Source organism: Mesoplodon densirostris, chromosome 5 (assembly GCF_025265405.1).
Source record: "Mesoplodon densirostris isolate mMesDen1 chromosome 5, mMesDen1 primary haplotype, whole genome shotgun sequence".
Classification (NCBI taxonomy): Eukaryota; Metazoa; Chordata; class Mammalia; order Artiodactyla; family Ziphiidae; genus Mesoplodon; species Mesoplodon densirostris.
This window is the reverse complement of record NC_082665.1, coordinates 127,751,917-127,769,222: the sequence shown is the minus strand read 5'-3', so window position 1 is coordinate 127,769,222 and position 17,306 is coordinate 127,751,917. Positions and strand designations below refer to the sequence as shown.

Here is a 17,306-nt window from a genome sequence, read left to right as displayed (position 1 = left end):
TGGAACCATAGAAAATGTAATCTAATCCTATCATGTTACCTGGTCAGTGGACAAAAATATTGATGAAGTCAAAACAATGATAGTGTTGTTTATTAGCTTTCAAATTTTAGATTCATCCTTGAACAAAGCCTAGAAGAATGGGTAGTATTTAGAGTACCAACTATTTCAGGTAGAAAATTTTGAACATTTAAAAGTGTAAGAGTAGTTGAGAGAATTTGGAAATTGGAAATTGAGGAAGAAAAAATGTACAAAAACGAGTAACTTCAAGCAGGGAATTTGAGATCCTGACTCAAGTTAATGGAACCAGACATAACTATGGAAACATATTATGTACAGTTGTAAAATAATAAGAGAATATTCAACTTAGAAGATTTTGAAAATGTCTGTAGAAGATTATGGAGAGAAAGACAAAGTATGATAGTGTATATGTATTAAATTCTCATCTTTATTAGAGTCTAGAGATATATTGGCATGTTACTTAGAGCCATGATGTCAACTGGAAGAAAATTATTAATAATAATAATAAACATTTCATTTTAGGCATTTATCTCTGGGCTAAAGCTCTTTTGTATTATTTGGTTTGTTACCATGTGTGCATTATTTGATAAAAAGAAACAAAAATAGAAAAATTATAGCACAATATTCTGAGAGTCTCTCTGGAAGATTTGAAGTGCCCAGGAATTACAAAATGTACTAGTTAGTATTCCAACTAACAAAATAACCTCTTAAATCAGTGGTTCTCAACCTGCTTGCTCCTGGGTATCAAGCTGAGATTAGCAACTGGCTTCAGGCTATGTGAAGAAAGGTTTAAGTGGTTACAGTTTATATTTTACTTTTTACAGTTTATGAAGTAAGCCACCAATCATCCAACAACATTGTATTTGTGGTTTTTCAAAAATTTATACAAATTTTTCTGTATGGTAGACACCAGAAGTGTTTACCAATTGGTAAACACCAATTTGGTTGTTTAAATTACAACCAAATGCAAATATGCCTTTATGGTCAAAAGAGGTCCTTAGGTACTGGGTTACCTTTACTTTTGGTTCTGACAGATTTGATCTGAAGGATTTCTGGAAGGACATGATAGCCTCAGCTTCATTCTTCCTTGACCTTCACAGTTGAGAACATCTTTGCTGACCACTTGTCTATCACTGTATCTGATTCAAGCTTTTAACTACAGTTCAACTTTACAGTGGTTCCTTTAGGTCCTTAAAAAGGTCAGGAAGTGAAAACAGGCAGAGTCCAGAAAGATGTAGAGAGAAGTGAAACAGTTTAACAACACTCAGGAGATTAAAAATAACCTACAGTGTCATTTATTAACAAGCAAGTCAATAGTTAGAAGTACTTTAAAATATCCCTTGTTTATTGCAAGTTGTTCTGGCTTAGTTTTCTTCATCAGTTCCTTTTTTTTTTAATGTGTATGTGTTTCTGCCCATGGATTGCCAATTCCCAAGAACCCCAAATTCAGACCCAGTTTTTACATTGATTTCAGAAGTTTGTTGAGGTCCTACACATGTATGAGAGTCACTGTGATATGTAGGAAGAACACTGGTTTTTAATAAAACTAGGTGTAAATCTTGGAGCTGCAAGTCATTTAGCTTGGCTATTCTTCAGTTTTCATTTCTTAAAACAAGGATATTACCATATCTTTTATAGAATTCTTTAGCTAAAAGTTATTTATTGGTGGCAAAGAAGACATTGGTTTCCTGGAAACATCTAGGGAAAACATTTTAATCACAGGAAGTTGAGTCTGTTACCAAGGTTTTGACCAATACTTCTTAGCCATCCCCCATGGAGCCTTTTAAACTTTGAACTAATTTGCCTTGGGTTGGGGCTCTCAATCTATACCTTTAACAAGCTCCCAAATGATTCCTGGTGTACAACTGAGGTTGAGAATGATTGCTTTAAACACATGGCATGCATTTTAAGAGAGATTATTATTTATTTTTAAACATTCAGTCTATTTTGAATATTTCCATCAAGACCTCCAAACACAGTTGGCCTTAGATGACAATGCAAATTTTCTATGAAATTGAATTGCATGGCTTCAACCAAGAATTATATCTTGGGCCACCTTCTTCTCCTTAAAATGATTGACAGCACCTGGGGTGCCTGCTTTCACATAGTTAATGACTTTCTTTGACAATAAACCTTTCCTGAGCATTTTCTGTGTTCAGGCACTTGTTTTTCAAAGATGAATAAAACTGACTATATCTTTTGCAGTTTCAGGAAGGGAGAACTGTAAGCAGAATATCTGGGTGGTGGATAGTATATGACATGACATTAGAATGTACAGGGTGTTGTGAAGACTGGGAGGAGGGGTATTTAGCCTTGCCTACTAAGAGACCACAGGGTTTACTCTTGGAAAAAGAACGTTAAGGGGGATAGGCAGGAATTACACATGTAATAAGTAATAAAGATTGGATAAAGGAAAGAACCTTACAAAAGAGAAGGAGACAATAAACCATACCAGATTATACAAGAAGTTGACAGCAAATCTGTAATACTGGAGGAAATACAAGGAGGCAAGGAGGAATGGAAATGAATCCAGACACGTGGGCCCGGGCTGGTTCATGGAAGGCAGTGTTTGCCAATGTAAAATGCCCTTCAAGCCTTGCATTCCATATTGATGGCTAAGAAAAATAGGCATCTGGGACACCTATGGGGAGGAGGGGGAAATGTGTGTGTAAGTTAGTGAATGAATACTTCAGTGCAAGGAGAAGTAGAATAATTCAAGAAACTATCAAATCTAGCCCAAACACAGAACAAAAGAAATTGAATGCTGCCAAATTCAAAGGAGAAGTAGAATAATTCAAGAAACTATCAAATCTAGCCCAAACACAGAACAAAAGAAATTGAATGCTGCCAAATTCAAAAGAGTGAGAGATTTTATGTAGGGAATTGGTGGATAAATACAGGTACATAAATTGGTACATAAATAATATGCATGCATGTGTATACACACACAGACATATGTACAGACATATATGTGTATTTGCATTTTTGAACAAAACATAAAGACAAGTAAGGATATTCTTATGTGCCTAATTCCATATATATGTGTTAACTTAGGATTTTCATGCTAGAAGATATCATATTAATTACCTATTGAGGTGGAATTTGTTTAAAAAGAACCATCCCACACATCATTATATGTTCTCAAAGGCATTAAATGTTGATTAAAACAAAGAGACAAACAAGCAAAGGAGCAAGAATAAAAGGCACAATGCAAAGCACGTATCCCCAAATTTATGTTTTTTTCTAATTTAACCAAACAATTAAAATCAGGATAATTGCTCATATAGCTCATACCAATGTGCCATTGTTTAATTTTTCTATAGATTATAACTTTTCACTTTGTGACATTTCAAAAGTATCAAAATTTATTTGCGGGCTTCCTAGTAAAGATCTGCTTCTTTCAATTTCATGAGCCTCATCTCTATGTATATTTCAATTTCTTAAACATATTTCTTCTTCCCAGACTCTTGGGGATGACAAGACTCTTTGAGGCTAAAATTGATCATGTTAGAGAGAAGGCAGGCAAGGAATGGTCTCAGTGATCCATTGCTAGTTCAAACTTTCCCTTTTAGGCACTAAAACAAGAAAACTGATTTAGATTTTTCCTTTAATCAAGAAGTCCTAGAATTAGTGCCTGAGTAAAATTTCACAGTGGTTTGTAGATTTTTATATTCCCCATTCCATTTCTTGAATTGTGTCCCCCACAAAAAGGTATGTTATAGTCCTAACCTCCAATACTTCAGAATTTGACCTTACTTGGAAATGGTCGCTTTACAGGGATAAACAACTTAAGATGAGCTCAGTTGAATGGTCCCTAATCCCATATGACTGGTATCCTTATAAGAAGTGGAAATTTGGACACAGAGATAGACACACACAGGAAGCTTGCGACGTGAAGATGGAGGATTAGAAAGATGTGTCTATAAGCTAAGGGTTGCTAAAGATTGCTGGCAAAAATACCAGAAGCTAGGGATAGGCAGGAAGAATTCTCCTTACAGATTTCAGAGGAAGTAAGTATGGTTTGCAAACATCTTGACTTCGAACTTCTAGCCTCCAAGACTATGAGATAATAAATTTCTGTTGCTTTAAGCCACCAAGTTGGTTAGTAGCCCTAGGAAACTTATACATGGTTCAAATCTTAAAAAAGGGGATATTAAAAGGCCGGTCAACATAGTACTTTCACCTTGTAATCATTTCAAGTCAGAGTATAATCCATCCAACCATCTTTTCATCCATCCATCCATCTATCCTTCCATCCATCCATCCATCTATCTAATAACACCATGATTTTGAAAAAGAAAGGAATTTAACAACAGAAAAATAGAAAGGACATAATTTTAGATTAAGAGAAAATCCTTTCAATACAGCCATCCATGATTTATGCACAAAAGTATTCTGTCCTCACCTTTCTTTTCACCTGAGAATATAGCAGGTTTCAACACCTGGCTCACATTTCGATGACCTGCTGAGCAACCAGATGTGTTTGTGGACTTCTGGTACAGCTGGTAATAGAATGGATTTCTGGAATTTATCCTCCAGCTCAGTCTACAATGCCATGCTTTCTGGGGCATTTTCTGTAAATGGAATCCCAGATCTGACCAACCACTGGGTAACCTGTCTCCTGGCTCAGGCAGGCCCCATAGGCATTCATTGTCTTCCAAAGAGGTTTTGCCATTTAAGTCCACCAGAAACGGGATTCTGATCAAAGCATTTGAGTCAAATTTCGTACCTGTAATGCTGATAACAAGGTTTCTAAAGTGTCCAAATTAAGCATTGGTATCTTCTCTACAGAGTGGTGTTAGTGTGATCAGGCAACAGTCATCCCTCTTAAAGAAACAATATTCTTCTGGACAGAGAAAAAAATCTCACTGCAGAAAAAGGGAGCCCATATATAGAATGAAATCACCTTCTTTCCTTCCTTTTTTTCCTCTGACCTTTTTCCCTCTCCTGGAATAGCTTTTCTCATTGATAAAGTGAAATATTTCAGTAAAATTTCAATATATATTGAGTACCCACTGGGTCCCAGGAAAAAGAATGAGAACCACAGGAGATGAGAAGATGGGTGAAACATAGTGCCTACTCACTGAAAATACCACAAATAGATGATGTCTAAAGGTTAGCCAGGATTAAACTTCCATGACCGAGATATTGTGTCAGTAACGATTCCACATATCCACTTAAAAATCAAGGAACTATACTCAATATCTTGCAATAATCTATAAGGGAATATAATCTAAAAAACAATATATATATATATATATGTGTGTGTGTGTGTGTGTGTGTGTGTGTGTATGTATATGTATATGTGTATGCATATATATCTGATTTCCTGTCATGGTTAGCTTTTCTAGGTAGGTCCACACTCAGCATTAGGTACAGAGGAAAACTGTACATTAAGGAATTTAAAATAAATGATACATATGAACTTATTTACAAAACAGAAATAGACCCACGGACATAGAAAACAAACTTACAGTTACCAAAGTGGAAGCGGGGGGTGGAGGGATAAACTAGGAGATACACACTACTATATATAAAATAGATAAACAACAAGAACCTATCATATAGCACAGGGAATTACATTCAATATTTTGTAGTGACCTGTAATGAAAAAGAATACGAAAAAGAATAGGTATATATATGTATAACTGAATCACTTTGCTGTACACCTGAAAGTAACACAACATTGTAAATCAAAAATATTTCAATAAAAAAATTTTAATGACAAAAAAGAAAAAAATACCTTGGAGTGCAGCTATCTGTGGGCATTCCATGATAGCACCACAACACATTGGTTAAATGCAATTTGCTGGAGCACATAAATGAGTCTAAGAAAAATAATGTCTTAAGATTCCCTTAAGATCATCCATTCTTTACTTTGAACTGTGTTTCACTTTATTAGCCTTCTCATAGAACATTAGGGAAAATAGCCATGGCAGAAATCTACTGAGAGTGAAATGTCTCTTCCATTTAGACATGTCCTGAGTACTTGGAGAGCATCTGAATGTCTTTGCTCATTTAAGTTCAAGCATTGGTTTTCTGAGCAAAATCAGCTTCTCCTGAACTGATCAGAACAGTATGTCTGTTAGCCTTTGTCTAGGAAGTTGCCTGGTGGAAAAATGGTCTGATATTCGCACTAAAGTATAAAGAGAACCAATCAACCTTTGCCTCATTACTTAGATGACACTATGTCTATAAATGAATTTATAGATGAATACATGTAAATTCTGCTTGGTGGCTTCCAGTTGTAGATTCTACTTGGAGCTTCTATATTCCAATTGTATCATGGAGTCATTTATCCACATGCTTTAGCTTCTAATAACCTCTCTTCACCCCTCATGCCTAAGGTTCCCTTGTGAATCCAGGTTTTCTCACTGCTATTGTTAACACTATTCCAAGAGTGATGTTAAGTTTTGTTATTGGGCTTTAATAATATTCAACTTATTTAGTAACTCAACAGTCATGTGTTGAGCCCTGGCCCAAGTGGGAGACACTCTGCTGATTCCTGGGTACAAACAACAAAAGGACTCAGCCCTGCCTTGACTTTTCCCTCTTTTGGGTGAAACAAAAGAGATGAGAGATCTTCAGATGGTGCAATGGAGCCAACCCATTTGAAGGAGGTCAGCTAATAATTCTAGAAGAAAAGATGAGTTCTGATTGGAGTCCTGAAAAGCAGGTAGGCATTAGCCACGGAAAGATGAACCAGAAAGCATGGGGAAAGAGTTTTCAAGGCAGAAGAAGAGGAATGTGCAAAAGACTTGAAGGTAAAGGAAAGCTTGGTTCATTGAAAAACCAGCTGTGCCCTTAATGTACTTATGGGACTTAGTCATGTTGTATTTCCTACTTACATGTATCAAATTAGCAAATTTGGGCTTGACCTGATTAATGAGATTGATGGGAAAAGCCTACCTCTAGTTGAATGAATTCCTTTGTTGAAGGCACTCACGCATGTCCTTTGCTACTTGGCAAAATCCAAGAAACCATGAAACTTCATGTGTACCTTCTGTTCCACATCTCCTGAACTCCACTCCAAGCTGCGTCTTGGTCTTGAGTGATTGGTATTCTTGTTAAACTCCCTTCCAACCCAAACCTTGTAGAAGAGAAATGCTGAAAATGTTCTGTATCTTAGTGGGGATGGTGATACCATGGGAGTATGCACATGTTTTAAAAAATCAACTAATACACTTCAGATGTATGCACTTTTTTGGTATGTAAGTTATATGCCCATTTTAAAAAGTTTTTTTAAAGGACAAAAGTTGCAATTTTTTTCAAATGGACAAATTTGTTGGAGTGCAATTATTGGAATTTTTAAATCCGTGTGTTCTAAGATGTGGATATGTCATATAAACACCAATTTTACTAGTCCATAGTTGATGGAATAAATTACTCAGTGTCACTTATTATTTCATGGTCACAGACATCCACGACAGTGGATATCACAGAGCTTTATCGTGGTACTGGATGGAGGTAGGGATGGGTACAGAGTGGAAAGCTGTGGGTATTAGTTGACTCTGCCACTTACTGCTTCTGCGATAGGCAAAGGGGGAGTGAGAGCTCCTCAGTAAGTTGTTAGGATAGAAATAATGCTTATAAACACAGACACACAGTAAGTGCCCTTAAGGTAACATTTAGCATTATTGTTACTGGACATTGTTCCCTAGAAATACCAGCTCGAAGAGACAACCTGTATATTTCTAACTTCCTGGCATTTAACTTCTTATTCTTTGATTTGAAAGCCGCAGTACTAATGGGAACAGAAAGAGGGGAGGTCTCTTGGAGCAGGAAATGTAAACTCAGGGTTAAGCCTCATCCTCCCTGAAAACACAGCAGCATCCTAGGAAAGGGAATCTAGGGAAAGAACTGTGGCTGACTTCCCTGGGAAGAACTGTGGCACTGATTACTCATTTACAAATCAATTTAGCAGAAAGCCCTGAGTGGAGATGACGGAAAGGCTAGGCCTGGGAGAGAAATGCAAAGATCCTTAAACTTGAAATGAAGGAAAACTTATTCATTTGGCTTTATATAAGTCCATAGACTGAGTTTGAATTTGAATTTTACTCTATAGTTTGGGTAAGCATATCAATAGCTAGTGTATCATTCTTCACTTTTGTTTGTTGGTTTTGGGAGGGGCGGATAATTTTAGTTTTAAATTTTAGTTTTCAAAATTTCCCACTTTAGAAATTAAATAAATGTCTTAAAATGCCATGTAGCTTTTACCATTTCTTTTCATTTTTAATTCAGGGCTGCATGGATTCAGTGAAATGTCTGGCTCTGATTTCTGTGTACTGCATGTTTATTTTAGTGACTTTCATTTTGTACGAAGACATTACATCTTATTCATATTCATATAACGATTTTATTTTACCAGATCACTATTTTTTAAACTATGCATTGAACAAAGATGCTAAATTTAAAAAACAAAGAAAACAGCAAAAGCTTTGGTTATATTATTTTAGAAATTATTTAAAGCAGATTTTTTTTTTTGTGAGACATCTCAGTGAATTTAATATTTGATGTACACTGTGAATGTCCAGGCTGTGGTACCTAGATTTCCTATAACTTATTTGATCCAAGAATCCCTTTTCTCTTTCCTACACACATTGGCATTTCTTCAGACTGGTTCTGTAGACAAATTCCTAATGATAATACGCATACACACAATAGATGTGATTATTTTGAGAGATAAGACCTGTTGGTTCACGGGGAGAAAACCAACATACGTGACTTTGTTTTTGAACAAAATGTTTGATTATAATGGTAAATAATGGTGTGTTTGGGCAAAATGATCAAAGTGGCTGTGTGTGTTTCCCCTGAGTGACAGTAGATGCTACTTTTAGTTATATACCATGTGGTATCATTTAATTAACTATTTAACAACAGAACTGGTTATTATTTAGATTTTGCTCTTTTATAATTCCTTGTTGTAAGTGGTTTTACATATATTTATAGATATATATATATATATAATAGAGGTGATTATAACTTACTTTCATTAATAAAGGCATTAAACTTTTGTCATTCTGTTGTACTAGGTTTCTAAAATAATAAAATATAATTACTTTTGATGGTATAACTTTTGATGGTATAAATATGTTTGTGGAAGCCATCATCAAAATATAATTCAGTTGTGCATTTTTTTTAAGCATACTGGGAAATAAAATGGTCTCTGAATTAGAATACATTACCTAGCATTTGGAAATTTGATTTTATAGCAACAGTGATCAGAACAACGTTCAATTCAAACAAAAGAATTAAATCTAGAGAATATGACACATTTGTATGAAGTGTCTACTTCCAAAATACCTCCTAGTCTTTTCTGGATTGAATGTGGTCACTGCAAGTGTCCAGTGTTAATGAAAGACAAAATAATATGTTACTTGTGAAATATGATAAAAACTCAACAGTGTGTATTTTCAGAGAGCCCTTAGTATAAATCTGTAATTCATTTTTATTTCAAAGTGTCATTATAAGGGGACTTCAGTATTCCTGAATGGAATATAGGCATAATTCACCTGATCCCTAATAGAAATGGACCCTGTTTGTGCAGACAGAACAGATACAACAGAACATGATGAGACAGCTACCTCTAAATAAGTACCTCTTTCAGCTTTTAATTTTTCTTTAGCTGTTGGCTGAAAGGGAAGTTATGTCCCAGTGTTCTCTGTGCTGTCACAGAAGCATTGTGATGGTATTTTTAGAGTCGTATAAGAGTGATCCTGGGAAGCAGAAAGTGGGCTCTCAAAGCCTCCCAGATTCACTCATCTGTGTGGTCAATGGGTTTCTCAAGACCTGTGCATTGTCCATTTTGGTTCTGAGGAAATAGGGGTGAGGTGGTGTTGATGGAAGTTTGACTTACCTGGGATGGGGGCCTTGGCAGTGTATCTAGAGAAGAATTCTGTACCATGTCCTTTGACCTTTCACACTATTCCTCTAGAGCAGGTTCAAGCTAAGATAAAGAAACTGTAATTTTATGTTAATTTTTAATGCTTGGATTAAGATGCTGAACTGAATTTAGGAATGTGCTTAGATTATGTATTAAGATTTGAAAAAGTTATAGAATTTACTGGAAACAATTCAAATATCCATCAACTAACGAATGGATAAACACATAGGGGTATATCTATACGAAGGAATACTACTCAGCAATAAAAAGGAATTAGCTACTGATAGATGCAACAACATGGATGAATCTTAAAAGCATCATAGTGAATGAAAGATGCCAGAAAAAAAAGAGCACATACTGTACAATTCCATGTGTATGAACTTTGAGAAGATGGAAAAATATTGTGACAGAAAGCAGACCAGTGCTTGCAGAGCCTGGATGGAGGTAGGAATGGATTACAGAAGACAGGATGGAACTTTCTGGGTAATGGAAATATTCTATATGATAATTATTAAGGCTGTATCTATTTGTCAAATCTCATCAAATCGTACACTTAAGATTGGTGAATTTTATTGTACATCCATTATATTTACATAAAACTGGATAAAAATAAAATATGGTAGAATTGGAAGGAGAGGGAGGGGATCCTAGAATGTGCTAATTCCTGGAAGTGACCAGAAAAATGATGGGGCTGTTGAGCTTCATCCAGAATCTGGGATTAACATGAGAAAAAATTTAAAGTGATGATGGAAGATAAAAATGAGAACCCATGAGTTCTTCCTGATCATAACTGTTTAATATATAAACCACCCAGACTAGTACTTAGCACATGAAGGCACTTAATAAATGCTGAGGGCTATTATTTCTCTTGCTCATGTTGTTACTGTTATTACTTAGAACAGTGCACTGAGTGTCTAGACAAACTTTTAGGAGTTGTGAATGTAGACAGAACCTTGCTCCTAACCAGTGAAGAGGGCTTATGAGTTAGCTGGTTCTGATGATTTGAAATACACAAAAGGAGGTGGAATGTATCAATGACTGGTTTAGGCTAATTAATGAACTCTTATGTATCCCAGAAGCTGAATATTAGAGCATCGTTTCACAGACACGTTCTTAGCTTTTGTGTGTATGTCAAATCTTTTCTGAGCTAGCTCAACCCCTTGTGAAGACTCTCATAACAATTTTGTATCTGATGAGAGTTAAGAGTTCCAAAGTCTACAAGCATTCAACAAAAACGATGGCTCTATGTACAACATTGGGATCATTTTGAAATGTTTTTTGGCCATGTGAGAAATGGAAGGTGTGCCAACAAAGACCACAGGAGTGTGAGGTACCTGTTAACCTCGATCATCACATGGGATATGCAAAAGGGAAAATGTAATAGACAACATTTATTGACTCATTTTAATATTTATTTATTTATTTATACATTAGGTTTATTTAATTAATTAATTTTGGGGCTGTGTTGGGTCTTTGTTGCTGCGTGCGGGCCTTCTCTAGTTGCGGCGAGCGGGAGCTACTCTTCCTTGTGGTGCACAGGCTTCTCATTGTGCTGGCTTCTTTTGTTGTGGAGCATGGGCTCCTGGTGCATGGGCTCAGTAGTTGTGGCACACAGGCCCAGTTGCTCCATGGCATGTGGGATACTCCTGGACCTGGGCTCAAACCTGTGTCCCCTCCATTGGCAGGCAGATTCTTAACCACTGCGCCACCAGGAAAGCCCCTTGACACTTTTTTAAAATTATTTTTTATTGGAGTATAGTTGCTTTACAGTGTTGTGTTAGTTTCTACTCTACAGCAAAGTGAGTCAGCTATATGTGTGTGTGTATATATATATATATCTCCCCTCTTTTTTGGATTTCCTTCCCCTTTAGGTCACCACAGAGCATTGAGTAGAGTTCTTGTGCTATATAGTCTGTTCTCATTAGCTGTCTATTTTATACATAGCATCAATAGTGTATATATGTCAATCCCAATATCCCAATTCCTACCATCCCCCCTTCCCCCTTGGTATCCATACATTTGTTCTCTACCTCTGTGTCTCTACTTCTGCTTTGTAAATAAGATCATCTATATCATTTGAGAGTCCACATATATGTGTTAATATATGATATTTCTTTTTCTTTTTCTGACTTAACTTCACTCTGTATGACCATCTCTAGGTCCAACCATGTCTCAAAAAATGACCCAATTTTGTTACTTTTCATGGCTGAGTTTGTATTCCATTGTATATATACACCACATCTTTATCCATTCCTCTGTTGATGGACATTTATGTTGCTTCCATGGCCTAGCTATTGTAAATAGTGCTGCAATGAACATTGAGGTACATGTGTCTTTTTGAATTATCATTTTCTCTGGGTATATGCCCAGTAGTGGGATTGCTGGGTCATATGGTAGTTCTATTTTTGATTTTCTAAGGAACTGCATACTGTTCTCCATAGTGGTTGTATCAATTTACATTCACATCAACAGTGTATGTGGGTTCCCTGTTCTCCACACCCCCTCCAGCATTTACTGTTTGTAGATTTTTTGATGATGGCCATGCCGACTGGTGTGAAGTGATACCTCACTGTAGTTTTGATTGGCATTTCTCCAATAATTAATGATGTTGAGCATCTTTTCATGTGTTTGTTGGTCATCTGTATGTCTCTGGAGAAATGTTTATTTAGGTCTTCCACCCATTTTTGGATTGGGTTGTTTGGTTTTTTGACATTGAGCTGCATGAACTGTTTGTATATTTTGGAGATTAATCTTTTATCAGTTGCTTCGTTTGAAAATATTTTCTCCCATTCTGAGGGTTGTCTTTTATTCTTGTTTGCGGTTTCCTTTGCTGTGCAAAAGCTTTGAAGTTTCATTAGGTCCCACTTGTTTATTTTTGTTTTTATTTTCATTACTCTAAGAGGTGGGTCAAAAAAGATCTTGCTGTGATTTATGTCAAAGAGTGTTCTTCCTATGTTTTCCTCTAAGAGTTTTATAGTGTCTGGACTTACATTTAGGTCTTTAATCTATTTTGGGTTTATTTTTCTGTATGGTGTTAGGGAGTGTTTTAATTTCATTCTTTTATATGTAGCTGTCCAGTTTTCCCAGCACCACTTATTGACTTTTAATGTGCCCAGCACTGTACTGTGCTAAGTAATTTCAAGAATCATTATGTTTAAACTTCATCACAACCTTAAGAGATAGATGCAGATGAGCAAAGAGGTAGCACAAGTATTAAGAAGCAGATTAAAATTTGTATCTGACTCTAACAGTTGGGAATCACTGATGTGGACCCTGGGACAAAGCTTGGTGAGGAGACATGAAATTTTATCAGAGCTAGGTTGCTGACGTTATATTTTGAGTGTCACTTGTTCTGTCCTGGGAATGGGATGAAGTGAAGTAACTGACATCTGGCCCAAACTCTCTGAACCTCAAGCAGTAAGTCCATAGGATAGCAGTATGTATTAGGTGATCAGTAAATGATTGTTGAAAGAATCCATAGCTCCATGTCTGAATACTTAGAAAGCAGGATTTGTGTACAGGTAACCCTTGCTTTACCAAACTTCTCTTTATGTCACCACACTTTGACCAAAGGCCTGTATTAGTACCTGTTTCTGCTAACCAAAGGAAATCCAAAGAGGATTTTCATTTTTACACAGAAAGGCAAACAGCAAAAGTGATGTTCAGCCTTTGTTTTGCAGCAGCTCTTACAGAGGCAGCATGAACCCTGAGCAGCAAGGCTGGCGTCTCTAAGCTCCATCCGATCCCCAGGCAACTACACTCAGCATCTCAGCCTCCAGCCACCATGGCTTTGAACTGTGTCTGTGCGAATCTGTGCTTTATCTAGATTTACATTGTGCAGCCGTTAGCAAGATGTGTCCTAAGGTAGTGGCTTCTACTTTCAGATAGCACGGGAAATCTATACTACACTCTTAAGGCAGAAAGATACCAAACATAGCATAAGGTTAATTATCCATAATGGGGCTTAAGTTATTTTCATAGCTGCTCGTCTGACTAAGTCTATTTTGAAGTCCCTTTGGGGCAATGGCATAGACTAACTTCTGTGTAAGGTTTCTGGCATTCACAATAACTTGAGTTTTGATAAGCCTTTAATTATATTTGAGGATTATCAAACTGAGACAATTGTTGATCCTAAATGAGAAAAACGTTTAGCATGCAGACTCTAATGGATACATTTATCATTTCCTTATCATACTGTGCTTCGGGCTCATCGTTGTCTATTTTTCAAGAAAGTAGAAATGCCATTTCTTAGAATAAAAATGTTCTTTATAATGTAAGCAGTAGATTGAAGCTGTACAGATTGGTTCTTTAATGAAATAGGCAACATTCCAATAGAACTGACAAGCTTTATTTCTATTTGTTGTATTTTTTGTCTCATTACAGATGGACCCGATTCAGAAAGCTGTAATAAATCATACTTTCGGGGTTCCTCTTCCTCATCGAAGAAAGCAAATCATATCATGCAACATTTGTCAGTTGAGATTTAATTCTGAGGTAAGTTTATCATTTAGTATTCACTGAAAAAAAATGTATTCTGCTGTTCTAATCTTGCAGAAGAGATTTCTTAAACATTTTTCTCCAATAACTGTGCATGTCAAGATTCAAAGATAACATTTTAACTCCTTATGAGCTTTAATTTTGGACTTTATTATATTATGTTTCATTGTATTCTACAAAAAATTCACACCTAAACAAACTGGTATACTCACACTTTAATGGTATTTTTTAGTCTCTTGGGAATGCTAAATTTAGATAACACACTTTGCCTTTTGGGGAGTAGTAAAAATTTAGGACTAACGAGGCTTTCAGTAAATCACACCTCTGAAATAAGGTAGGTCCCAGATTATATTTCAAAGCCAAGATTTTGGCTTTGTCAATTCTCTTCTCCTGCCCTGATGGTCCCCAATTGCAGATCTCTGGTGTCTTTAATTGTATTTGTGTTAGAGACCTCCAGTCACTGACCTAGAAGTATTAGCATTTTAACAGGGGGTTCTGAAGACCTCAAAGGACCCCAGCCCCTCATGACTAAAAGTTAAGTGGAGAACATGACAGGAGCAAGACAGTGTAGACCTGACACTTTGCAAGTTATTCACAGAGAGGGATCCTCATCTTTTATACCTTTTCTAAGGGACAGTGTGGACTCTGGATTCATCACAGAAGCTAATTTTGCTTGTGGTCAATATGAAAAATTACTGCCTCCCATCCCCAACCTACTTTGGAATGGAGTCGGTCCTGAGATACAGAAAAGAAAAGGAACGTTGTTAAGGAAGGAATAAAAATTGAACATCTTGTTGGCACTCTTGGTAAACAGAGGACCCCTTCTATCAAAGTGGCCTTTCCAGGGTGCCATGATCTTGCCCTAAATGGATATGCTGTATGGAGATGACCAAACAGCTCTGGATTCTGGAGAATGTTAGGCCTTCCAGTATTTAATCACCCTAGGCAAGTGTGTCCCTTAGCTGATCTGATGATAAGGGTTTCATATGAGATAATCAGGCACGGGAAATAGATGTGGCATAAATAAAGTGGCTTTTTCCTTCCGTGAGAGCATTTCATTTGTATAAGGATTGCTACTGTCTTATGAAATCATACCTACTAGTATAATCATCAGGTAATTTTAGAACATTCCTTCTGTTGGCTTAAGAAGAGGAATAGATTGTTTGCATAGCACCTGAATGGCATTTGCTGCTGTAAAAAGAATACACTGAACATACAGCATTTTATTTGAAGGGTGGTCTTTTGGGTTTTTTTTGTTTTGTTTTGTTGTTTGTTTTTGAATACTGAGCACCTTGATTCAATTTGAATTTTAAGAAAATTACTATAGTTTAATTTATTAAAAAACATTTCAAGTGATGAATGTTATATAATAACCTCTTCCATCTGGTGTAAAAAAAAAAAACAAAACACAACAGTTTTCCTGACTTGCAAATAAGAGTTCTGAACTCAACAGTTGCAATTTTGATCATTTTGAAATACTCAGCAAACAATCATATAATTCCATAATTGTTAAGTGTGTCCTTATTTATTCCTTTTCTTCTTAAATCGTATTGATATTTCACTTTGGTACTGATCAGATAGTGTTGCAAAAGTCTCTGAGGAGCCCTGTTTCCCACTCCTTACATCTAATAGGGGCTGTTTCAAATATCAACCCTTCTGCCAACAATTTCACTGCTAATGTTTTTCTCTATATTAAGAAAACTTCCTGTAAACTGGAAGCCAGAAAGAGACTTCAAGCTCGTTGAACCCACTCTCCCACTAAATGTAAGAAAACAATATGCTATATCTAGACTAGGTCTTTGGGTTGATTATCCCCAGTGATGGGTAACTCACCACTTCAAGACACAATTGGTCTTTTCTTTTGGCAGGTGTTTCTACTAATCCTGTAGATGGATATCAAAGTCATATTTAAAAAGTTTAGAAATACTGTCAGGTATGCTTTAGGAAACACACTGTTTCCATATATGATTATTAACATAAAGAAAACAATGTAAAATAAAGATTTGCATATTTCTTTTCTAAAATGTAATATTATTTTACTTCTTAGTAAGAGAATAAAAATGTATTCGTATTCATTTGCTAATGAATTTTCAAAGTGATATAGGAATCAATATGTATTTATTAGGGAAATTGCTTCTCTTTCTTACAACTTTCTCAGGTTTCTCTAAAAGGAAAATGGCCAAGGTATTTGGAAGATGGACAAGAATCAGTCTTGGCCATAATTAAACAATTTCAGGCTTGACCACTCATTAGATGGTTACTGTGTTAAACTTTTATTGTTGCTGTAACAGATCACCACAAATTTTGTGGTTTAAGACAACACAGCTCTATTAGTTTATAGTTCTGGAGGTGAGAAGTCAGAAATGGGTCTCACATGGCTGAAAGCAAGGTGTTAGCAGGGTGATTCTCCTTCAGGGACTCTGGGGGAAATTTCAGTTCCTTGTCTTTCCTTTTTTAAAAAAAAAAAAATTATTTATTTATTTATTTGGCTGTGCTGGGTCTTAGTTGCGGCACACAGGATCTTTAGTTGTGGCATGCAGAATCTTAGTTCCCTGACCAGGGATCAAACCCGGACCCCCTGCATTGGGAGTGTGGAGTCTTCCAATGGACCACCAGGGAAGTCCCCTTGCCTTTCTTTTCTAGCTTCTAGAAGCTGCCCTCTTGGTTTGTGACCCCCTCCCATCCTCAAGGCAACAAGGCCAGTTGAGTTCTTTTCATGTGGAATTACTCTCTCTCTTTTGCCTCCCTCTTCCACATTGAAGGACCTTTGTGATCACCATGGACCCACCTGGATAATCCAGAATAAATTTTCTATTTTAAATTTAGCTGTTTAGCAACCTACTTTCATCTGCTAATTTAATCTCCTTTGTCACGCCACGTAATGTAACATATCCATCATTTCCAAGGA

General features: G+C 36.3%; 1 protein-coding gene across 1 annotated transcript in view; it reads left to right on the top strand.

Moving 5' to 3' along the window:
- The window catches only part of ZNF385D (zinc finger protein 385D), a 953,368-nt gene that overhangs the window by 793,291 nt on the left and 142,771 nt on the right, over positions 1 to 17,306 (top strand). The window contains exon 4 of the mRNA XM_060100174.1: positions 14,285 to 14,395. Within this exon, the coding sequence (XP_059956157.1) occupies positions 14,285 to 14,395 (111 nt within the window). The remainder of the gene's footprint in view (positions 1 to 14,284; positions 14,396 to 17,306) is intronic.